The sequence below is a fragment of the Anolis sagrei genome, chromosome 4 (genome assembly GCF_037176765.1).
Source record: "Anolis sagrei isolate rAnoSag1 chromosome 4, rAnoSag1.mat, whole genome shotgun sequence".
In the NCBI taxonomy this organism is placed as follows: Eukaryota; Metazoa; Chordata; class Lepidosauria; order Squamata; family Dactyloidae; genus Anolis; species Anolis sagrei.
In genome coordinates, this window is record NC_090024.1 from 48,737,077 (window position 1) to 48,763,095 (window position 26,019).

Sequence of the window (26,019 nt, forward strand, 5' to 3'; positions counted from 1 at the left end):
TGGTGAGTGGAGTGACAGACAGTAAAGGACTGTCTGTGTGGAGGAGTTTAGAGTTACTTTCAGAGAAGCAATCCTGTCAGTAATCTCTGGAGGGAGAAAGGAGTTTTATTTGTAACTAAATCTAACTTGCTTAAAGAAACCACATGCTTTTAAGACAATCTTTCAAACCAACTAAGCTTATTGTCTATTTTGTTCCAGTTCTCTTAAATAAACATCATTGTTTTATTGTTCACAACATCTGCCTCACGTGTGCCTCTGTGTTTTAAAAGCAATTTACTGAAGAAGTCAAAAATTTAATGGTGGCAGAGTATATTTTAAAGAAGAACTCCCTCCAGTGTTACCTCAGTACACAGGCCTGAGTGAGAATCCAGCACATTCTAGCTAAAGATACCTGTAGTAAGCCAAGGGCTTGACACTGCTTTAAAGTTTGGTGGGTGCCAGAGAGCTTTCAAAAGGTTTTTGGCCAGAAGAAAGTTCCAGCCATATTACAGCTTTTTTATTTTGATTTTTAATTGCCTAAGGCCACATTCTTGTACAATTGGTGGAAAGCGCTGGGATTTTATTCCAAAATAAAGCCTCCATCGATTATATTTGGTTTGCAGCAGTTGGGATTTGTTCACAAATAAATCCCTAACCTTTATAACACGTTTTAATTTCTGATAGATGCAGCAGCTTCAACAGTAAATAGCAAAGAAAAGGTACTCTGACAGGTATGGACTAAACATGATACAGCTCATAAAGGACCTCAAAAAGTATGATGGGAACAAATATTTCAATTAAGCCTAGTTTGTAACCATTGGACATTTTGTCAGAGGAGCTTGTGGCTTTAATAGCAAAGGGGCAATGAATCCACCACTAGTTTTAATCTGAACTTTAGGGAGATATCCAAGTTACTAAACTCTAATCACAAATTTGGCACCTTGGACAACATCTTTGAAGTTTAGAAGAAAGCCTGGCACAGAATCAACTCCAATGATAAGGAAGACACCAGCTATCTCTGACCAGCAACACGGGTATCACACATTCCTGGTAGCTAGTATCAATGGCTAGTGTGGCTGTTCATCATCTGTGATCTATAGCTTCAAATTTCCCCCACACATCAGGAAAAACTACATACCTAATTTTTAGACAGAGGAATCAACTACCTAAAGGAACTATGACTTATTAGGTGTCACTTTAGCTGCCCATATATGTGGCTGCAGCAAACTGCTGTTTTTGGAATTCTCTTGGCAACCTCTCAATGAAGATAAATGATGTAGAAAGGAGAAACTTTTTACCAGCATCACCTTTGCAACCAACTGAATGGAATAGAAAGACTTTGTTTTTCCGTTAATTCAAGCACCAGAATTTTCACACTGAGCTAAAAATCCTTTAAGATTCAGTCCTATACTACATATTTGAATGTAAACCCAATTAAAGCAATAGTACTTACCTCTGAATAAGATTCCATCATAATCTTTCTGTGCCCCAACTTGTTTATTAATTGTTTATTCCTCTGATTTGTGACAGATAAATCCCCACATAAATGATCCTCTGCTTTTCAAAAATAAATAATCCAACATGGAAATAATACAATGAAAACATGTTCTTTATTGATTACCACACAAAGGGAATTTGTGATTGATTGAATCATGCAAACACTGGATTTAGAATTTTTTTGTTAAGTTTGAATCTTTTTGTGTGTGTGAATAACTGAAAACAATGTAGAGATGCATGTAAACATCTGGACAAGAATTCAAAACAAATTGGTTAAATTAAAATTACTTAAAAAAATATACAACCAAGGTAGTGTTCCCACATTCTACGTGGAAGACCTACTTTCCACTGAACATATTTTCTTTCCACTCTTTGACTTTGAAGATACCATGACAAACTATACAGAAAAAAGTATTTCTGTTTTTACCATGAATTACACAGCCTGAATAAGCCCTTTCATATTCTCTGTTTACTGACAGAGAACCTCAGATGGGTGCAATCTAATGACATATTCTTTCTCAGTTGTTCTTTTTCAGAATAGGCAACTCTTCACACACTGAAGGGTTAATTGTCTTTAAATTACATTGTAATCAACATGTCAGCAAAATATCAATGTATGGTGATCAGAAGATAAAGTGCAAATTGTATACACAGTTAAGCAAAGATTACAGTATACCATCATACACTGTCACACTTCTGGACACAACATTTGTGTACACAAGTGACTATTTAGAATACTGGTATGTATGCATACCAGTATTAAATGGTAATTGGCCTTAATAGTCAGCCATTGTCTGAGGTCATCATTGCCCTCTCTTGACATTTCTTATTCAATCAATTCTTCTTTTGTTTCTTTTTATCACATCAGACTTGTTTTCTAAGAAGCCACAAAAATTTCATAAAGACCATTGTCACCAACAAAGAGGTTGTGTAGTTTTAGATGGAATCTTAAAAGTATTCCAAGAAAATTCCTCTCAAGTTCCATTTAGTGCCATTATGCTAGTGCAAATGATATCATGACTTCCAGACTATGTCCAAGGGGTAAATCCAACACTGTTTCTGAGTACAAAACAGGACATACAAATGGTAGCATGCCTAAGAACCATAAGAACAAATGTGCTTATGGTTTCTAGTTGTGAAAACAAATGGGATTTCATTAACACACTTATTTCCTCTGCTAAGAGTAAACTGGACTTTGGCCAACATATACAAATTGAGTATTTCCATTGAAAAGAACACTCAAAGTGTACACTGGAGCATTTGATTCATGCAGAATTCTTAGATCTGACCAAATGAAGTTCATTTTTGAAAACCTGTTACTTATTATCCTTTTCTCCTGTTAAAAACGAAGGGTCATACATTGCTGCAGAAAATGACCCTACAGATAGGTTAAACGTATTTATCTCTGTTCAACATTCACAATCTCAATTAAATCAATATTACTACAGCTGAGATTAAAAGAGAATGATAGGCTAAGTCAAATATTTTACCAGCACAATATTACAATGCGTTAGAATCATGCTAGATACACTGAAGATATAAACATGACACTTCCAAGTCTCACAATGAGACACAACTGTGTCTCAACTGACACGATGAATTTCTTGATGGCTGTTAGTTGCTGCAGCATAACAGTTTCCCAAAGTTCAAGTCTCAAAAGTCTATTGAAAAAGAACCAGTCTGTATCCAAAAATGGCTTTTACACTCTTATAAAATGGCTAATTGCGGCAATTCTCTCTGCACTCCTATCCCCAAATAAAAGCAGAACTTGACTGGACACCGTTGGTTTTAGAAAGATACAAAATCAATAAACATTCATTAACAAATCTTTCTGAAATCTATTTAAGACAATTATCACTGGAAGACGGAAGAGTATTGAAAGCCAATGGACCTCTTTAAGTCGAAAAAATTAGCTTCTTTCCATTCTTTCTTTTTGGAAGCATTGTTGTAGAACAATAGAAAACATTATCCATTCACTGAAGCCATAGGCCCCAGATTTACTGATAGGCTGAAGGTTTACTTTAGCTGCTGAAGAATCACAGTGTTCAGTATATCTGATTCTTGTAGTGTCAGGCTTTCATCTGTAAGCTCCTTATGTGGAAATGTAGTCAGAAGAACAAAGTCAGTGTTAGCAAACAAAGGCCGAGACTGGATAATAAAGTTCCGAATATCTACAATCCTGTTGGCAAGAACATAGTAATTTATGTTTTAGTCATTGGATCAATGAAATACTTTATGTACTAAAAATGTCTGCTTTTTGCTCTGAATAACGACAATTATCTTTAGCTGACAAGAAGTGATGATAATATTGAAGTAAGATCAAAAATAAAGGAGGGACTGTAAAGCTTACCTGTGTGTTCGATTAAACCTCTGTATTAAACGACTTCCATCTGCTAGCCTTATTTGAATTTTAGTAGTTGGCACAGAGTCATCTACCAAAACAGCACCATCAGCAAAGGATTTCTCCTCTTCTTCTGGAGAGGAAGGTGTACTAACAATCTCAGGAGTAAGGCTAAAACAAAATAAAAAATGCTAAGTGAAACGGTGATAGACAAGTGAAAGGGCAATACTGAGAACAATTATGTATAGAAGATTTATCCTTCTAAAACATTATGTAACAGAAAACTAACACTGAATTTTCTTGTTTTACATTTGCCTTCATATTTGAAGGATGAAAAGCAAGAGCTTCACTACCTTAGAGATTGAACCTGTGTCATTTTAAATTAATGTTTTAATAATTTAATGTTTTAATTGCAACTGTTACTTATGAATCTGTTTGATGGCATCAAATGGTTGCCTGTTGTAAGCTGTCTTGAGTCCCCCCTCAGGGGTGAGAAGGACGGGATACAAATATGCGAAATAAATAAATGAATAAATAAACTTCTCAGAAAGGGGAAATTTTTGAGGAGCGGAGTCCCATGGATCTAGCTTCAGAGACTGAAGGCAACTATCCATGGTTTATTCTGTATGACTAATCTGAAACCAGCCCAAAAGCCACAGTTTCTGTGGATACATTGCCATGTGGTAGGCAAAAAAACTTTATATGAATAGGATCCATTTGCACTAGATTTTTGCTATTAAAAAGAAATGCACATGGTTATGTTTACTTCAGTTAATAAATATGGGAAAGATACAAAAGTACTGCAATGTGAAAAGGAAGAAATAGTGACATTTGACAGTTACCAGGCATATGTATGTTTTTTTCATACTTGGCTTCCCAGCTTTTGACATTCAATTAACTTCACCTTTATGAAGTAACAAATTAGAAAGAAGTGCTCTTTCATTATAATTGTGCTCTAGAGTCCAATCTAACAAAATAAATCCAGTTCTGTAAAGCAGTGTGAAAGGTTTACTACAGAAGGAATAATTCAAGATTCAGCAACTGTTGTTTTATATTGGTTTAATTGGTTTTTTTAAAAAAAACTCTGCTTTTAAACCGTTTTGATATTTACTATTTATTGATTTCATTATTTTATGGTTTTATTATTTTTAGTGATTTTTGTAATGGTTTCATTATTTTAGTGGGTTTTGTGTTGTTATTAGATGCTTTAAGCATTTTGTTTAGTGGATAGGTATAATAAATAGTCTTCAGTAAAGAAAGCCTGGGCCTGTTTAAATGTCCAACTTAGACTCCCAAACAACACTGTCTCTCCCTATACACACAACGGAGAGTAATTCCCATTGAATTAAGTGGGATTAACCTCTGATTGCTACCCTATTTATTTATTTTCAAATATTACAATACTTTCAGTTAAGGAGCAAATATCCTTAAAGTTAGGGCAGGTGACTTCGTGCTTTCCAAGTTCTTCAGACTAAAACTTCTAAACTAATGGAGACAATAAGCATCAAACTGCCTAAGATGTAGATGACCTACAGGATAGTGGTATGCTCTAACTTACTCTCTATTTCTAGATTGCCAAAGTAATAAAAATTAAATAATGATTTTTTGAAAATTTGAAGATTACTTTTAAAAAACAACCTTCCAAGTTTTTGTCCTTCTCCACTGAAAGCTTTGAATCTCAGCCTAGGCCTTACGTATTCTTGCTCTTGATGGTCTTCCATATCCAAATTAATTTGCCCTCCATGAACCAATCTTTGGAGTTCTGCAGGAATCTCTCTTAATAACAGAAACAACAACAACAACAAAGTAATTTTAGGCAGAGAAGAGAAAGCTGAACAATAACGGAACTGAAGTGCAAGAACAAAGATGTATTCACTCACAAGTAATATATATGGAGGACCTCTCCAGAAAACCTGGCCTACATGTAAAAGCTTTAAATGCCACTCAATAACTTGATTCAAGTATCAGGTTTTAATAAGCATGTTTATTTTGTACATAATAATAATAATAAACAGAAGAGTAAGCTGATCTAGTGTTGCTGTAGGGCGACCCAGCAGAATACCATGTCTCGCAATGATGCAGATTAGTTGTCCAACAGAACCAAACAGAATATAGTCATGCTGTTCAGTTCCCAGTGTAGGTCATTCCCAAAGACAACCCAAAGCTGACTCTATTCCATAATAAAGATTGAAACCATACTGAAATACATCCACAAACAAAATAGATGTGTATACCAAATAACAGTGATTTTTACTTATACATTTACAAGTTAGTCTACCACAATGGTCTGAACTGTTTGTAGAATGGGATGTGCCATGATTTCTCTGAAAATGTATGGAAGAACTATAATAATAATAATAATAATAATAATAATAATAATAATAATAATTATTATTATTATTATTATAAATAATAAATAATAATTTATACCCCACTTTTTCTCTCCAAAAGAGAGACTCAAAGAGGCTTGCTGTAAAACCAATACAATTTAAAACCCTGAAAAACATACAGACATTAAAATAGAATTAAATATTAACAATATTTTTTAAAAAACCCAATTAAAACTCTTAAAACTGATTAAAAACTTATTCCTGACTAAAACCACAGCACTTCTTGACTTTATCTTAAAAACCTCATTCTTTAAGAGTCTGCTGTCAGAAGGACAGCAGGGAGGGACCATTCTGGCTTCCCTGGGCAGGGAGTTCCATACACCATCTCTGTCTTTCCCATGGACCAGAGGCAGGTGAACAGCTCCGCTGTCTGTCACAAATAAGAATTATTAGATTGAATCCTTAATAGGAATATTTCTTCTGATGTAGTAAATAACTATGCGATTGAAATTATCTTGAGTCTTCATCTCCTGAAATAGATGTTGATCTTCTATTAATTTTCAGGTAATTAACCATTGTGTTCTGGGTTTAACTTGAAAGAGCATTGTCTTTGACTAATGCAAACAGAGGTAATTTCCCTTAGAATTAATCCAGTTTCTGGTCTGCAAATGTTGACAGATGTAAATATTTCTTTTATCACTGTCACAGTTATTATCACAGCTTACTTTTTCAGTTCTCATTAGACGCTTTTAATTACAGTTCCTTAAGCAGGTAGTAAATGATTTAGTCATTGCAGGCCTTAATCTTTTAGAATGGTTATTCCAAAATTATTAGCTCTCATTCACTCATTTCTTTCATTCAATTCCATTCATACCCACACAAATCAAATCTACATTTATTAAATCTGCACATTATTTTTCATTGTGACACATTCAAGGATTTTTCAACACCAACTCACCAAATTCCCAAAATTATTTCAAATCAGTTCAATTTTACACCATTTTGAAGGGCATAGTGTGTAGTTAAGGAAGCTAAAGTCAATAATAAAACCCCTGCTTTCTATACTCCAGCCTGAATCTGCTGTACAAACTGTATGAAATCTGGATTATTTCTTTGATTATCAACTGTATCTATTATAATTCAATTTTAATGTCTGTATATTTCTAGTTTTGTAATTGTATTGTATTGGTTTTATTGTGAGCTGCTTTGAGTCTCTTTATAGAAAGAAAATAATAATACAAAAAATCAGAATAAAATAATCTGGTAAACAGTGAAAATGGGTTTTTGGAGTAAAAATAATAGATGCCTACCCTCTTTTAACAGACTCGAGAAACTCAGCATTTACTGGGTCTGTGTAAGATCTCAACTCTCCATCATCTAAGCTGAAACCATTCCTCCACAGTTTGAGCAAGATTTGAACCTGTGGTAAACAAGACATATTTAAAAAATTGTTCAAAAGAATAAATCAGACAACATACAATAAATTTAAATTTAAAAAGTAACATTTTTAACAATAATTACATACACCTGCAAATACTCTCCATTACTATAATAGATAAACCACATTTAGTGGTCCAAGAAGAGATTGAAATTAACATACAAATAGTGTCCCTTTCCACTTTTGCTCTCCAAATGAGCAACCTCTCCACGTAAACAGGAGGCTCTTCTCTTCAGACTGATAATCTCCACCTGGAGAGTGCAGATGGGCAACCCATCTCTCTTTTTAATGTATGGATTTTTAAATCTCTTTAAAATATCTGAACATGTTTACAATCTAAACTAATTTTGTGCCATCTCTATCTGGGCCCATCTTCACAGGCCAAATGTGTCAGTGAAGGGGTGAATGGGTCTTATGGAGTACACACGATACATGGGATCCATTCACTTCAATACAATCTCGTCTTTGGCTTAAAAAATTAGCGGGATGTTCTGAAGCTTTCCTGAAGCTGGCTTGCACTTTGTGGTACTGTGAACAGTTGGGGGATTTCCTATTCAAAAGTGGCCATGGCTGTTTACATAACCATCCCTGAGCTCAAGCAGCCAGGGACAGGCGATAGCACTTAACCTTTTCTCTGTCAATCTGGCTTTTGTGTCATGCCACTTGTTGTGTGTGGTGACAGAAGCCACAGCAAAAAAGCCATTGGAGAAGGGAGAGGGAAAGAAGGGAGCAATTCCTCTTTTCCCCCTCCACTCTCTTGTGTCAGTTTGTCACTCCAGTTACAGTCACTACATGTGATGAGCAATGGCCACTACCAGCTTTCTGCCCAGTGGTTGCTCCTAAGTCCAGAAAGACAGGGGGAAAGTAAAAGTGGCAGTTCAATGATGCTGAACGAGATCTAGCATTGCTGGGCTATGCGAGCAACATCTAGCTACCAGCCACTTCAGTGCTACACAGTATGAATACTACGAGACACTGAGGCTGCCTTGCTGATTTCGCCAGTGCAGATCTGGAGTACCCCTTTACAGTTCAGCATAACTATATATATGGCCTTTATGTCATCTAAATTTTATCGAAAGACATAATAGTCCAATATAGCTTCACTGGGAATGCTTATGTATAAATCTGTACTGTCCATATGGGGCATAAATTAACAAAGAAGAGAAGAGGGTGGCACTTGCAAGTGTATAACTGTGTGCCTTAGTGTTACCTTGTATGCAATATGACTGCTACTGAATGGCACAATGATGACGAAACATGGCAAGATGTCAATGGAGCTAACTCTTTTTGCTCATTTATGACTTTTTATTTTATGGCAATTTATTTTCATTTCTTTATTTCTATAAAGATTTATATACTGTGTCTTTCTAAATTGCAGTAATACTCATGACCAGCTATAACCTGAAATCATAATGCATTATTTAAAAAAATACAAAAGAAGCCTATAAAATAATTATCAATTGTCTTCAAAGTGCCATTTTTGGAGGTGTTCCATAGGAAACCTCTACATGATGAACAACTCATCTTTATGGAAATTAACAGGGGAAAAGCCAATTGACATGCTGCTTCCCCCAAATACTTCTCTTTATGAAATCAATGTATTTAAAAACCACAATGCTTGCATTTTGTAAATATTAAATAAACTGGAGATTTTCTTAAGTGACAGCTCCTATTACAAATAATCAACTTGATCTTACTTACATCCTGCCCAAACTGGCTTTCTCCATAAATATATTCAGAGCGCTTCCATGTAGAGTCTCCCAATCTGTATCCACCACCAGAAAATGACTAATAAAATATGTATAACATACATATTACAAAGTAGCAATGACTACTTATATTTCTTTAAAATAAACTAATTATAAATTACATAGAGAAGGTCAAAACTTTTCAGTCTATTTGTTAACTTCACTGTAGGCAATAAAGTCAAGTTTCAGGATTAGCAAGTTAATTAAGTAAACAAATCCCCAAAACATACACTTTGTAGATTTCAAATAACATGGTTGCTAGGGGGAAATTGCCAAACCCTAAATAAAAAATAAAAATAAATGTCAATTGGTTTCACCTTAACTTGATTAATGGCCCTTCTACACAGCCCTATATCTCAGAATATTAATGCAGGAAAACCCACATTTTCTGCTTTGAACTGTGGACTCCGATATCCCAATTCAAAGCAGATATTGTGGGATTTTCAACGTTGATATTCTAGGATATAGGGCTATGTGGAAGGGCCCTAAATAATAACTATAGAAAAAGTGGTTATTTGAGAATGCTATTATTATGGTTAATGACATTTGAACTGAGCTGAATTTGAACTTCAAATTCAGAATTATAACAAACTATAGATGTTGGTGATGAATAAACTAGAATCTGACTGCAGTATCAAGTCAATTTGCAAAATATATTTGGGCATAATGGCCACTTTGGCATACCATTGATGCTTCTCCTTTGAAAATCTGGATTCTAATTTATAGGAATCAAATAAAACATACAACTCCACAGTCAGAGACAGCTGCTATCAAACACTGATTAATATGAACCTACAAAGTAGTCCCTTTTTTATAATATAAGATTATTAGAGCTCAGGAACAATTTCCAAAATCCCACAGGGATCAGATCTCCTGGCCATTTAGGTAAATGGAATCTTAGAGCTATTATCCAAAACAAAGCACATTTTCTAAGTTCTGATTACCCATCATACTTTTTATACAACATAAAGGTGTAAAGTAATGTAATGCAATGTAATCAATTATTGTCTTCCACATTTCCAGGCAAAGGGATATTAATTCTTGCCAATTGCAATTTACAAAAAAAATCTTAAAACTAAGGACTGTATAATTATTTGTGTATCCCTTTGCATTCGGAAATTCAGCATGGTTTCTAGAAAACATATTCAAGTACCATTGTTAACAGTCAGAGATCAAATACTATCTCTTAAAATAAAGCATTTTGTATTAAAATTACTACATTCTTCTGATAAAAATGAAGTCACGTACGCACTTTAGCTTTATAACAATCTCCTGAGGCTCTTGATACTTCATTTAAAGGGACTGCCCCATGTTCTCTTGCTTCTTTGAAAAGCTCATCAACAATTTTACTGGAAGTCATATTACTAGATGGCCCATCAGTTCTACAATCTGAATCACCTAGGTAAAATCTTTTTAAAAAGAAAAATATATATAATTGGTCAAAGTTTTAAAGAAACTTTCAGACAGAACTAAATTTCAATTGAAATGCTGTTATAAGACTAAAACCAAGTGATTCTATGGTTAAAAACTACAAATTTAGATCTAAATCCAATCATAAACCGGCATTGTAATGCCAGCATTATGAACCGTACTTTCATTTCCCCCTGCATCTTTCAGAGCTCTCTGAAAACCAGTTCTTGGGGGGGGGGGGGGGTTCTCAGCCCTCTAAAGTAGGTTTTAGGGTATACTGTATCATTGGCCCATCTCATTTTGCTCGATTTCTACCAGGTGGCACCAAGTACTGGAGCCTGCTCATGCTTCTCTAACTCCCTGAATTTTCTAACTTTTTACAGAAAAAACAGGCTACATCAAAGTGGAAGAGTTCCTCACATCATGGAGCTCCCTACCATTCCATCCTACTGCAACCCTCTGCAATGCCACAAAACTGTTCTTACTGACAGAACCTTAGGAGCAGCATGTGGAATGGGGGAATTGTTCAAAAATTAGGAAGATCAGCAAAAAGGTTACTGTGAGAATTTACCATTACCAAGATGCAAGATGAAACATAGATACTGTGCATGCCATACAGATGTGATTTTGATTTATTTGATTCTGAGTTCAAAATTTAAAACCAAAATACTGAGTAAAGAAGGAATTATACTGATTGCTCCAAAAAAGATGCTACTGTAAATGAACTTCCTATCTGAGATTTAAAAAAAAAATAGAGAATAGAGAATAAAAACTGCACAATCCATTCTATTAGTATAGAATGTTACCAATACACCCCAACAGCAACCCAGAATCATACTATATTTATATAGGAATTATAATGATGGCAGTAATCAATGTAATTATGTGTAAAAGTTAAGAAATGAAATGTAAACACAATACAATGCATTAGTATTAAATAGCAATTAAAGCAATTATTATACCTTTGGTTGTTCTTGTCATCACTCATACTTCTTTCAGGTTTTTTCAAACTTCTGAAGAAGCCAACCAGGAAAAATATATTTAAAATTCATTTATTGTATATTAAAATACACAGGAAAGAACATTGTGCCATTTAAATTTTTTGTATAGCTTGCACAACTTGTTGCAAATCCAAGGGTGAAGACTTTAGATATGATAATATCACGTAAGTGCCATACAAATATCTATCTCTATAGCAAACAGGTTAATCATAATGACCCACTTTTTCTTCCAGCAGAGATTCTTAATTAAAAAACAAGTCACACAGTGAAATCCCACATATGCTTATTTGAAAACAATTTCCACTGTGTTCAGTGGGATTCGTTCTTTACATATAAAAATGTAAAGTGATATACATGTAAGTATGCATATCACTTTACATTTTTATACTGAATTTTTAAAAATTCAAATGCTTTCTTCGCATTTGAGGTTTAAAGGATTTATGAAAAATAATTCCAGGTAATGTACATAATTTCATAAACAATTAACAAAAACACTGTTACCTTTGAATGGGTAATCTTGGATGACTGGCTACTCTAGTTGTTGATTTTTCAGAATGAAGTGGTTGTCTTTTCATTTCATCTTCATACAGTCCAGCCAATGCCAGCTATGAAGAATGTGAGATACTTTAGGCAATACGTTCTAGCCGAAGAAACACAAGTTATATTTAAATGATACATTACAGGGGGAAAATTATGGCCAGCTCAGATAGAAACATATGCTGCCATCTGTGACCATCTATGGGTATGACGGCTTCATTGTATCAAAATGTCATGTTGAAGAAACAGCTATTTCTCAAGTCTTTAACAATGTCTTTGTATGTGTGTGTTTGTGTACACACACACAAACTTAAACTTGAGGATCTTGTATAGTTCCATCATTAATGGCCTTACATGTCCTAGGGCACAACTGAACTGATCACCTAGCTTGAAGAGCTAGTGAATTAGCTCTGTGAATGGAGCTAGTTCGGGTTAATGCAGACCAAAGCTGTTGCAGCTTAAAACATGCTAATCAAAGTCACGGGTTGCTCTGAATTCTCCATCAGAATCTGAAACCAGAACTTTGGGCCCAAGTAAACACTTGCTGCCAGTTCTGAGATGGAACTGGCCACAACAGTTTACACAGCCATCCTTTATTCCCCAGGCTTGTATGGTCTGGGGTCACAAGATGGTACTCACCATCCACCTCCTGTCCTTCTCCACCACGGCTGCCAGCGAGCTTGACATGGGTCATGTCAGTTTTCATCACCTGGAATCACGCTGGCTGGAGCAATGGGCAACTGGAGAAGGAAGGCAGAAAGGAGGGGGTGATTCCTCTCTCCCTTCATTGTTGCTCTGATGCCCTGTCCAACATCACTTCAGGCGATGAGTGACCACTACAGTCCATGTTGTGCCTACTGGCCATCACAAGAAACAGTTTGGGAGTGGGTGGTAATGGTGGCTGTTAGTCAGGACTACTTCCTGCCTCCTCAGTGGTGTTAGTGGTCTAAACCATTTTGGGGTAATTTGGTGTTTGCTACTCCAAATTGACCCCAGGATAAATGGTCAGTGTAGAACTGCCACAAGTCTTATTTACTGACCACAGTTTTTATAATTTATTTTAAAGATATGAAAATAATTTGTAGTAATTATTTGTTTCTTAATGTTCAGTTGTAACTTTGCCTTTGAACCTTCTTCATTCATTTTCATCAAAAGTTGTTCCAAGTTAAAATACTATAGCAATTCTATTAAAAGTGATTAATAGTTTCTCACAATCTACAAAATCAGAGGCTTTGCAATACTTTATAAAGCACAACCTAATTATCTTTTGAAATTATTTGGTTTGCTCCATTATCCAACATATATTTGCAGTACAATCTTAGTACTCTTCCTTTTCTGGACCCAGCTTGGATGCCTGTCTTTTCGCTCTCCGTTTCACTGAATTGCATTAACAGAATATTAAGATGGAATATTAATATTCAGAGGTATCTATAGAAGTGATTCCCAAATCCAGAGTCTTAGATGTTGCTGAACCACAACTCCTTGAAACTCTACCCAACATGAATAAAAGAACGATGATATAATAATAATAATAATAATAATAATAATAATAATAATAATGAGGAGGAGGAGGAGGGTATATCTACATTTGGGAAACACCAGTCAAAATCAGGGGAAATTTATCATCTCTATAGGCATCTGATTCACAAACCCAGCTATCATGAAGGCAAGATTTTGTGGCAAAAGTTTTGTGAGTTTTGTCATCTTGACTCCGCAATGATAGCACAAACTATTCCAATCTCATTGTTTAAAAAGTGCATAACTATATACATTCATGTTTTGTTTTGTCACATTTTGCCTTCCATGTTGTCCTATACTGAGTGGTGCACGTGGGCAAGATAAATATCTTATATCATAGGATATTAGAGAAATAAAACTGCGTGCTGAGCAGTTTATATTATGGGTTATATTGGCATCATTACAACTCACTTAAACCAAGAGAAAAAAAAATCCACAAGAGACCCAGATCAAATAAAATGCTGCTATTTCTAACCCACAAACACTATAACTTGGCAATCTTTTGCTAAATGTTCAAGGCTTTATTGCAAGTGATTTTCCTGATAAGTAAAATACATTTAGACAGAGTAAAAATACATCTACACAGCATGGTGTTTTCTGATTAAAGCAGAAACCATTATACAAAGGGACATTTATTTTCTTACAAATAGTTCTTGTGGGTTTTTTCGGGCTATATGGCCATGTTCTAGAGGCATTTCTCCTGACGTTTCTCACTTTCTTATTATTCTTATAATTTATAATTATAAATTATTCTTACAAATAATTTGTTAAAGCTACAAAATTGTAGAATATACACACAAAACATATTTCATAGTTTGAGATGCTGAGTAAGAAAATACATCACCAGAGTTTTATAAACTCTAATTTCTAGAATAAACTCCTTCCTTGCTTCCAATATTTCTGTGTCATAAAAGATAAGAAAGCATACAGTGGGTCCTTGGTATGCACTGGAGTTTGTCCCAGGACTCTTTGCGGATACCAAAATCAATGGATGCTCACACTATATACAGAGGCTTAGTAAAATAATGTTCCTTATATCAAATGCCAAATGTCTGTCATTTGGAGACACACACACACACAGGCAGTACAGTTACAAACATCTGACATACAAAGGATTCATATTTAAGAACAGGGAGAGAAAACAGGAAATGAGAGAAATCTACCTATAGGAAGGGAAAATCATTCCTGGAAGAATTATCATGGGGAAAAGATGTCTCAACTGAAGCGTTCTCACCAATCCTTGTTTCCACAAAAAGCCAATTTTTTCAAAATCCAATTATTACAGGGATAGAAAGTGAGGTGAAATCTTCTGAGTTATACTTTAAAAAATACATTTTCCGACTTACAAACGAATTCAGCTTGAGAACAAACTATCAGAACCTATCTTGTCAGTAACATGGGGACTGCTTGTATATATAGGTGATTGAATCCGTAGCTACAGAATCCATGAATAAGGGGTTCAGATTATTTTTAACAAGTAAACAAAAAAAACAAACACCCAGTAATCATTTAAAAAATTAATCAAATGGTGAGCGTAGAAGTAACATTGCGGAGCAGTTTCTCTATCTGTCAATATCACCTTACTTGGAGCCCTACACAATAGAAGTGAAAGTACTTTCTGTACCTATACATAGGAATACACTGTCACAGCAATTTTAATGAGCAGCTCTTATCCTGAATTCTAAAAACCCCCAAATATTCCAAAACCTCAAACTATCCACTGAGATAGTGGCTGAGATAGTGACAACTTTTCCCCTGATGATTCCACATACACTTTATTACATGCACAAAATTATTAAAATATTGGATACTGTTCCATTATCCAGGCAGAGGTCACTAGGAGATGCTACAAAGAGAAGGATGGTCCATTTTACAGTGAGGGAGTTGATGAAAACCATTCCCCCCATTTTTGCTGCTTATTGAATAGTTGCCTACGTGTAAAGCCATCTTGAATCCCCTCGAGAAGGTGGGATAAATATGGTAAATAAATACATAAATATTTCCACTTCTCATATCATAAATGAGAGTTTCTTCCACGACGGGGACATGGGTGGTGGTGGGGGGGTGAATAACAGGAAAATAGGGGGAAATGATTTTATTCCTTCATCCTCTACCCCCACAACATTCCCATAAAACGGACCATCCATCTCTCTTTAGTGCCCCCTAGTGGCTTCCACCCAGATAATGGAATAGTACCAAATACTGCATATGAAATTATCTTCAAAGGATGCGTATATGAAACAAACATAATAAAAATAAACTGTATTTCTTTCTCGCCTCTCTTCATAGCTGGAGGCAGGGTACAACACAATAAAAATACATAGATAACAGCATAAGACCATGAAAGCACATATATTAAAAGACACAGAACTATGATTAAAACACATTAAAATAATCCATACCAGGCCAGGGCAAACTTTGGCCCCCCAGGTGTTTTGGACTCAACTCCCACAGCAGGTATGCTGTTAGGAATTGTGGGATTTGAAGTCCAAAACACCCGGAGGGCTGAAGTTTGCCCAGGCCTGATCCATACCAATAAAAGGCAAGTTTACATTGTGCTGTCAAAGGCTTTCATGGCCAGAATCACTGGGTTGCTGTGAGTTTTCTGGGTTGTGCTTCTGGAACCTGGCAGCCCGGAAAACTCACAGCAACTACGTTTACATTCATAGGTTGAAACTGACTGGATAAACGTGGAGTATGTTTCCAAAAGGTACCCTCACAAAAAACAGAAAAGAAAAATGAGGTGGCAGCACATTGATGGCTTGGAGTAGACTATGGTGTTATACATATTACACATATAAAAGTTATCAAAATGCATTAAATCATTTAGGTACAGAGTTTGGAAAAAATGTTTGCTATAGCGTAAGAATATGTCAGACGTTTTTAAAAATTCCTGTAAAAAGTGTACATTTTATCTTTTAGAAATAAACTCCACAAACGGGTTTGGTGTTGAAGCCCTTTCATTATGTATAAAGAAGTATTCCGAACTGAAAGAGGAAAAATCCGAGATCATGGCCCCTTCCACACAGCTGAGTAAAATCCCAAATTATTTATTTATTTATTTATTTATTTATTTAGTAGTTTTATATACCGGTCTTCTCACCTCCGTTCGAGGGACTCAGGCCGGTTTCCAACATCAATATTACAGACAGTCATTAAAACATCATATTCTAAATCACACTAAAACATTAAAATAGCAAAATACAATCATAATCATAATTACAGTGGTCAGTCGTCATCAAAAATCATTATTCGTCGTCATCCATCCATATCACAGGATCATGGCTCATTTGTTGAATGCCAATCACCAAAGCTAAGTTTTCACCTGTTTCCTGAATGTTAAGATAGAAGGGGCAGTTCTGATCTCCAGTGGAAGGGAGTTCCAGAGTCGAGGGGCCACCACCGAGAAGGCCCTGTCTCTCGTCCCCACCAGCCACGCCTGTGAGGCGGTGGGATCGAGAGCAGGGTCCCTCCAGACGATCTTAGCAATCTTGATGGTTCGTAGGTGAGGATACGTTCGGACAGATAAATTGGGCCGGAGTCGTTTAGGGCTTTATAGGTTAAGACCAGCACTTTGAATTGTGCTCGGAAGCTGACTGGCAGCCAATTATCTGCTTTATTTATTTATTTATTTATGACATTTATATGCCGCCCTTCTCACCCCGAAGGTCAGAGCGGCTTACAAGTAAAATACAGTACAATAAATAAAATAAATACAATATCTGTTTGGACCCCTCTCTTTAGGCTAGTCTCAGAGCAGCAGTTGGTGTTGGGGGGAGGGGCTCCCAACTGACACCGAAGACAAGATGACAACCCTAAAATCCCAAATTATCTGCTTTGAATTGGAATATATGGTAGTGTGGACTCAGATATCCCAGTTCAAAGCAGGTATTGTGAGATTTTCTGCCTTGATATTCTGGGTTATATGGCTGAGTGGAAGGGCCCTGCTTCCATGCATTTCTGATGAGGGATGCTCAATCTGCATTTAAAAAAATAACTCTCCGTATAGCCATGGCTTCCCTGCACTGGGAACGCATTCCTTCCAAGACTGACGTGACAAAATGTGTCGTCATCGTCAGGGGCACGTTTGCTTCCCATTTGGGCGGAGAAAAGACCCCTAAATCTGTCTGAGCCAAAGAGGAAGGGAGTCATGGGCTTGGCCCACTCTTCCGAACCACCCCAAGGCATCAGGGCTCGGGTTTCTTCTGTAATTCAGGAGGAGGAAGGAGGCGAGAGGGGGCGAGGCCCTTGGGCCGCACACACACTGCCTTCCCTACCTGCAGATCCCGGACGGTGGGCGGGCGGCCGCTTCCTCGGGGCCCTTTCTCCCGCCTCCCTCCGCTGGTACCCGCTGCTGCAGCCGCCTCCGGTTCCCTTTTTTCCTTCTCCTTCTCCTCCTCCTCCTCGTCTTCCTCCTGAGGCCGCTCGGCGAGTGTCCCATCGTCCGCCATCTTCGAGCTGGGCGAGTGCCAACTGCCAAATCCAGAGAGAGGAGCACGCGGGAGGGCGGTTGGGCAGGCGCGCGCCCGCTCGCTCGCTGAGGAGTTCTTCCGGCAGCGAGGGTTGCTATGGCGACCGGCTCGCAGGTGCAGGGCCCACGTCGGTTCCGCTGGTCCCCAAAGCCTCCTCGCTCGAGTTTCTTGCCTGTCTTCTCGGGCCCTCCCTCCGCCCCGCCCACTCGCACCTGTTTGCGCGTGCGCCGTTCCCATTGGCTGGCCCGGCCGTCACTCTGGGTTGACAGGACTCCGAAGGGAGGCGGGCCCAATGTGTGTTATCCTTTCAGTTCAGGGCCGTCACAGGTTGAGCAGCCCTCACACCGAAATTTTGAGGGGGCCAGAAAGTGTTTGGGGCCCCATCTACTACTATATAATACAGTTTGAAACTGCATTATATGGCAGTGTAGATGGGGCTCCCAGTAACTTCTGGTCCCAAGCATATCGGTGTGAACTTGGCAGAGAAATCAAAACACCTTGTAAAACTACAACTCCCATGATTCCATAGCATTGAGCCGTGGCAGTTAAAGGAGTGCCAAACTGCATTCATCACACTGTGCAGATAGACCCTTTCTGATTCGTATATAATTGACTCTCAGGCTGGATCTGTCATGTAAAACAATTCCAGAATGCAGATTAACTGCATTGAACTGGATTTTATGACAATGTAGACTGATAAAATCCAGAATATAGTTAATTTGGATTCTGAAACTGCATTATTTGGCCGTGTCGATGGAGCCAAAGTTAACCGGCACCCATGGGAATTGGTACATGCTGGATAAATCTAGTTTCTGGTTGCCTGAGAGTTATTATTAAAAATGGACGTAACTACTACTATGCCATATCTAAACTCTGTATTGACTTGATATTCATACTGAAATACAGCAACAGCAAATAATGAAAACTAAAGACTAATTTAATATAATGGGTTTATGCTTGATTTAATGAATGGTTATGTTACATTGTTTATGTTGTTTTTGTTAGCTGCTTTGGGTCCATCCGGAAAAAAAAAACCTGCATATAAATTCCAGAAATAATATAATATAATACAATTTAACAATAAATACATGTCCTTTAATTTTATTTAAAGTATTATTTATTTGAATTTTTTGCTGGTTGCTTGAGTTCCGGTTAACCGAGAGTCCACAAAAGCTTACATTCATTAAACATGTTAGCCACTAGAATCAAAGAGTAGAAAGATACAGTCAACGCAGTACTAACAAATGGCCATCCAGCCTCTGCTTAAAAATCTCCAGAAAATTGGACTCTGTCACCCTATAAGGCAGCACATTCCACTGCCAAACAGCTCTTAACTTCAGGATGTACCGAACGAATCTCCCCTTATGAACCTGCAAGGACTTTAAGATTGTCTGGAGAGGCCCTGCTCTCGGTCCCACCATCATCACAAGTACGGTTGGCAGGAACGAGAGACAGGCCTTCTCAGTGGTGGCCCCTTGGCTATGGAACGCCCTTCCTAGGGAGATTAGATCTGCTTCCTCGCTCCTATCATTCCGGAAGAATCTTAAGACATGGCTATTTGAGCGGGCATTTGAAAATACAGAGTAAAGGATATAATAATGGAATAACTATATGGACATTGTTTTAATGATTATCGATTGAAGTATGTGTCATTATAATGTTTGGTTTTATTGTTGCTGATGTATTTTATATTGTATGTTGTAATTGTGTCCTTGGCGGCATTGAATTCTTGCCTTGTAAACCGCCTCAAGTCGCCAGAAGGCTGAGAGGGGCAGTATAGAAATGTACTAAATAAATAAATAAATAAAATAAAATACTTCCTAATCTTTCTTGGACTATTTATTTATTTACCTTGGGAAGCCAGACTTGGCCACGGTGGTCCACACTCTTGCTACATCCAAGATAGAATACTGCAACGCACTCTATGTGGGGTTGCCTTTCAATAATAATAATAAATAAAAAACTTTATTTATATCTCACCACCATCTCTCCAAGGGGACTCGGGGCGGCTTACATTTGAAGACTGCTCAGAAACTTCAAATAGTCCAACGAGAGGCAGCCAAGTCAATAACTGGGGCTGCATACAAGGAGCATACAACTCCCATGTTGCCCCAGCTCTACTGGCTGCCAGTTTGCTACTGGGCACAATTCCAAGTGTGGGCCTTGGCCTATAAAGCTCTAAATGGCCCCAGCCCAATTTACCTGTCCGAATGCATCTCCTCCTATGAACCATCACAGAGATCCTCCATCCTGCCATTGTCACAAACGTGATTGGTGGGGACAAGAGAGAGGGCCTTCTTGGTGATTGCCCCCCCCCCCCCGGCCCGAGTGGTGAGATAAAATAGGCCCCCTCCCTCCTGTCCTTCAGAAGGATGGTAAAAACTTGGCTGTGGGACCAAGCTTTTGGGACAATGCAATAAAACAGTGATAGGAAACCTTTTCAGGCCATTTATTTATTTATTACTATATTTGTATATCGCCCTTCTCAGCCTTTTGGGCGACTCAGGGCAGATTAGACACAGATTATCAAGACTTTTAAACAGTGTATTTTAATATTGACTTTAATATTATTTTGTATTTAATTAATGTATTTTAATATTGATAAAATGTTTTTAATGTTTATGTATGCATATAATGAATTCATGTCCTTGGCATTGAATGTTTGCCTATATATACTGTGCTCTGCCCTGAGTCCGCTTCGGGATGAGAAGGGCAGAATATAAATGTTTTAAATAAATAAAATAAATTTATTTATTTACTGTATTTCCCCCCGCTCTATCTCAACCCTGAAGTGGCTTCCAAATTGGCAATAATTCAAATCCACATTAACATAAGACAAACAAAATACAATACACCTTGTGCGTTAAAGCATGAAAATAATAAAACGCTAACATATAAATATACAAATAAGCTGTTAAAAGATTACACATAGACTAAAAACCATAATCCAGAAGCCGTTCCAATCACATAGCCCTGTGTTACTCTCCAAATGCTTGGTTCCATAGCCAGGTTTTAACTTGTTTTCTAAAGGATAGGAGGGAGGGGGCTGATCTAATTTCACTGGGGAGTTTCACAACCAAGGGGCCACCACTGAGAAGGCCCGGTCCCTTGCCCCCATCAGCTGCCCCAGTGAAGAAGGTAAGACTGAGAACAGGCCCACCCCCAAAAAGATCTTAGCACCCAGGATGGTTTATAGGGGGGATGAATTCGGGCAGGTGAGCTGGGCCAGAACCATTTAAAATCTAGCATTTTGAATTGTGTTCAGTAACAAATTGGCAGCAAGAAGAGTTGACGCAGCATAGGAGTTGTACGTACCCTACATGCCACTCCGATGAGCAGTCTGGCTGCTGCGCATTGGGCTACTTGAAGCTTCTGAACAGTCTTCAAAGGCAACCCCTTGTAGAGTGCGTTGCAGTAATCTAATTGAGATGTAACAAGAGTGTGGACAACTCTTGTTAGTCTGGCTTCTCAAGGGACAGGCGCAGCTGGCGCACAAGTTTTAATATCGCAAAAGCTCCCCTGGCCACCGTCAAGACCTGAGGTTCCAGGCTCAGTGATGAATCCAGGAGTACTCCCAAGCTGAGAACCTGTGTCTTCAGGGGGAGTGTAATCCTGTCCAGCACAGGTTGGACCCCTATACCCTGTTTGGCCATTCAACTGACCAGAAGTACCTCTGTCTTGTTTGGCTTCAATTTCAGTTTTTGAAATATAACAATTAATTTACTCCCTATATGCCAAAATTTATTGTTATTGAAAAGAGAAAAGGCTTTTCTCCTTTTTAGAGGATGCACATAAAATGTATTTAGAAGACTTTGTTAAAAACAAGCCTTTGGAGAGACATTCTTCACCACTAGGTGGTGGTGAAGTAACACTTAATACTCACTAAATATATTAATTTTGCTTTTTCCTTTTTTTCTGTAATGTATTGAAAATCACAACAGCTGTTTTACAAACCTTATTCATGGTACACTAAATTGCAGTTCAATAGTAAAGTTGTTATTCAAAGCTGGTAGCCTGCTATTTTTGACATCTAAATTTGTTATACGCATTTTGTAGAAATACGTTTTAATATATGTATATATAATGTTTATGATGATTATGTGTTTTTAGCTGTTTTATAACCTGCCTTGAGCAACAAGGAGAGGCGGAAAAGAAATAAATGATGATGATGATGATTGGAGGCAAAAAAAAAAAAGACTACAGTTGTCCTTCAACATTTGCAGTTTTGCCATTTGTGGATTTGATTGCTCACAGATAATAACAATAACAACACCTTATCTATATTCCGCATATACAGAGACACAAGGCAAACATTCGATGCCTCAGAACAATGAAACACAGACACACAGATAAAGGTAAAGGCTCTGGGGGGTGGTGCTCATCTCCATTTCTAAGCTGAAGAGCTGGCGTTGTCGGTAGATACCTCTTAGGTCATGTGGCTGGCATGACTGCATGGAGTGATGTTTACCTTCCTGCTGAGATGGTACCTATTGATCTACTCACATTTGCATGTTCTTGAACTGCTAGGTTGACAGGAGCTGGGGCTAACAGTGAGAGTTCACCCCGTCTTGCGGATTCGAGCCACCAACTTTCCGGTCAGTAAGTTCAGCAGTACAATGGTTTGGAGTACATTCTTAGTTAATGGACTAGATGTGTTTCTGGGCTTTACTTCTCTAACTTTACACCACGAAGAAAGAAAAGTAGGTCAACAAGTTTCAGTGGACTTTTAAAAAAAATCTAAAACTAATATTATATTCATGTAAAATTAAACAACCAGGTTAGGTAAGCCTTGCATAAATAAACAAACATATTTTGAACCTTCTAGAGACCATTTTAAAGCTTCTTCCAAAATGTACCCAGGGATTACTTTTTTTCTTTCAACAGCTTCCACCTTTCTTACTATTTCTTACTATTTCTAAAATGTATACAGGGTTCTAAACTAAGATAGTGTGTGCACTCTAGTTTCTTTCTTCTTCTATAATATGTATGGCTTTAGATTTCCTACCCACAACCAAACAGGTTTTTCTCCTCCTAACTGATCAGCAGGCCTATTTTACTTACCACCCAACACCCATAGCCCTTTGCTAGGCAAATCTGGGGCTGATGGAAACTGCAGCTGTGGGGCCAATGGGAACTGAAGCTGGTCAGGTGTTGGGCTGATGGGAGTTGCTGCTTCATAAAAGTCTTCAGCTGATGAGAGCAGCATCTGACTAGATGTGGGGCTGGTGAGAGTGCAAGAGGGCAGTAAAGCCTTGCTATGGAGATTTCAGCCAGCAAGGTGTGCTCAGTACCTGAGGGACAAAAAAGGTACTGCTTCATGCTTCAGGCTGGTGAATTATTGTGCTTCTTATATCAATTGATGTGCCTATGTAATGCCTAAAAAACTCAGAAACTCCACAGGGCAAGTACCTCCAAAGACAACAAAAAATAAATTACTATGAAAAAGAAAATGGAAAATAGTGTAAATACTATTTAAAATAACAAAGGATTGTAAAAAAAGGGATATTTTTCCTCACCTCTCTGTATCCCTACAACTGTAAAAGCGAACAATTACTTTTTCTAATGAATAGCATTCAGGCTGGTGTATAAGCCAAGTATATAAACTAGTTTTCCATAAAGCAGTAACTTCAAGCTCAATAAAATGTAGCAAGTCAGACTTCATTCATTACATCTGTGTACGTGCCAGACATAAAGAGCAAATGTGATGTCTTCCGTTATTATGGTAATATAATCTAGGCAATTCAGAAGCCACATCGTTGCACTGAATCCCTCCTAGATCCAAATGATCCTTAACAGAAGATGAGGAGGAGGGAGAGTGATAATGCCAAACTTGTATATTTGGTTATGATTAAATAAAATGTGTCTCAGAGCTGAGCCTGGAATGGTGCTTGGGATATTCATGAGCCATTCAGTGGGTTGGCAGCCGCACATTAGCATGTGCAATATTGAATCACCCTATCAAAGAAACCATTTTCTAAGAAACAATACAACAAGGGATTTACTGTGATGGCTGGATTATAGAGTCTAACTTCTCATCTAGGTTATTTGGATTTTGTACCAAGCTTGAGTCATATCAAAAGCCACTTACTTACTTTTCCTTCCTTCCTTCTTTCTCCTAAAAAAGAAAGAAAGAAAGCATGCCCCAGAAGTGCAGCTGTCATTTGGAAATTATGCCTCTCATAGGCCTTGTTCTGGCAGAACTAGAAAATAAGAGTTTAAGAGATCACTTTACATTTGAATATTGCTGCTGTGAATGATTTGGCACTTCTTAGAGAAGAACATTTCCTTCCTTCCTTCCTTTGAATTATTATTATTATTATTATTATTATTATTATGCTTATTTATGCCCTGCTTTTACTCTCCACAAGGAAACTCATATATTTATTCTCAAACATATCTCTAGCCAGGAATTATTATTTTATATTTACGAAATATCACTTTGCAACCAGGGAATTATTCAAAATAAAATTAAAATGTCTGTTCATTAATATTCAATGCACATCATTCCAGTGGCTGCAAAGTTCTACTTTCAGAGTGTCGGATTTTTCTAAAAATGTACGTCGATTTGTTTTAACAATTGGTCCTCCGAGGTATAGCTCACAATTACAGCAGTTTAATGCCAGTTTAGGTCCCTTAGCTTTTTAATACTCCTGGGAATTTTTGTTTTAATGAGAAAATTCTGCTCTGGATGTACAAGTGAGTGTCCTCAAACCACCTGCCAATTTATGGCAGCCCATGAATTTCATAGTGTTTTCTGTGAAAGGGTAAAGGTTTCCCCTTGATAGTAGGTCTAATCAGTCCCAACTCTGGAGGGTGGTGCTCATCTCCATTTTTAAGCTGAAGAGCCGGCGTTGTCCATAAAAGCTTCCAAGGTCATGTAGCCAGCATAACTGCATGGAGCACCATTACTTTTCCACCGCAGCAGTACCTATTTATCTACTAACATTTGCATGTTTTCACACTGCTAGGTTAGCAGAAGCTGGGCCTAACAGCGGGGGCTTACCCTGCTCCCTGGATTCGAACCACTGACCTTTCGGTCAGTAAGTTCAGCAGCTCACTGGTTTAACCCACTATGTCACCAGGAGCTCCTGCGCCACCAGCGGCTCCAGGGTTTTCTTAGGCAAGGAATATTCAGAGGTGGTTTTGTCAGTTCCTTCCTCCAATATCTGGGACTGTTCTATACTGATCCCTGAATTAGGGCTGATCAAGAGTCCATGGAATGTTTTCTATTAATCTAATCTAACCGAATCTTGCAACAATTCAGTACTTGAAGAATATACTGACTACTTCACACCCCAGGATTTAGTTAAAGGCAAATGTCCAAATCCCAGATTAGCCTGTTAGCCCTTTGATTGTACATGTACAATCATTTCAGAAACCCTTGTTTCAGAAAATGATGGATACTCCTAAGCACAGTTTGAAAGGGAAAAAAGTCATTTAGACTATGAGTCCCAGAATCTCCTTGCCAGCATGGCCCGTTTTTATTTTTAATTAATTTAAAAGGCTTATAAAATTTATGTTAATCTTTCATTTCAATTTTTATTATTTTATTTTAAGAAAAAAAATCTGCTTTCTTGTCATGCTGCCACCCAAAGGATGATACCAGGATTATCATTCTATTTACATTTCCCCAATAACAGGATACCATCTAAAAAAAACCCAACCCAACAAAACAAAACAAATATCCTAATAAAATTACAACCAAAATAAGAGAGGCACAATTGAAAAACCCTAATTCAAAATTGTTA

The 26,019-nt window shown here is 37.5% G+C and overlaps 1 protein-coding gene across 2 annotated transcripts; it reads right to left on the reverse strand.

Annotated features, from left to right (window-relative positions):
• Nucleotides 1–1,570: 1,570 nt before the first annotated feature.
• On the reverse strand, nucleotides 1,571–18,467 carry UBXN2B (UBX domain protein 2B). Of its 2 annotated transcripts, XM_060775359.2 has the most exons (10): nucleotides 18,077–18,164; nucleotides 12,921–13,021; nucleotides 12,246–12,349; nucleotides 11,706–11,756; nucleotides 10,586–10,742; nucleotides 9,287–9,373; nucleotides 7,458–7,567; nucleotides 5,456–5,593; nucleotides 3,827–3,988; nucleotides 1,571–3,655 (listed from the first exon to the last, which is right to left on the reverse strand). In XM_060775359.2, the coding sequence occupies exons 2-10, from the start codon at nucleotides 12,966–12,968 to the stop codon at nucleotides 3,493–3,495; spliced, it is 1,020 nt and encodes a 339-aa protein (XP_060631342.1). In that variant the 5' UTR covers nucleotides 12,969–13,021; nucleotides 18,077–18,164; the 3' UTR covers nucleotides 1,571–3,492. The 2 variants fall into 2 exon arrangements, with proteins under 2 accessions (XP_060631342.1, XP_060631341.2); XM_060775358.2 differs by lacking the exon at nucleotides 12,921–13,021 and having other exon boundaries at nucleotides 18,077–18,467.
• Nucleotides 18,468–26,019: the final 7,552 nt, after the last annotated feature.

What these genes read in the sequence shown, in the direction of transcription:
- UBXN2B (XM_060775358.2), bottom strand. Translation starts at nt 18,250, where the DNA reads ATGGCGGACGATGGGACACTCGCCGAGCGGCCTCAGGAGGAAGACGAG. An exon ending in GAAGGACAAAAACTTGGAAG is followed by an intron (nt 3,989 to 5,455) that starts GTTGTTTTTTAA and finishes ATTTTGTTTTAG; the next exon opens with CCTTACTCCTGAGATTGTTA. An exon ending in AGGTTTAATCGAACACACAG is followed by an intron (nt 3,656 to 3,826) that starts GTAAGCTTTACA and finishes TCTTGCCAACAG; the next exon opens with GATTGTAGATATTCGGAACT.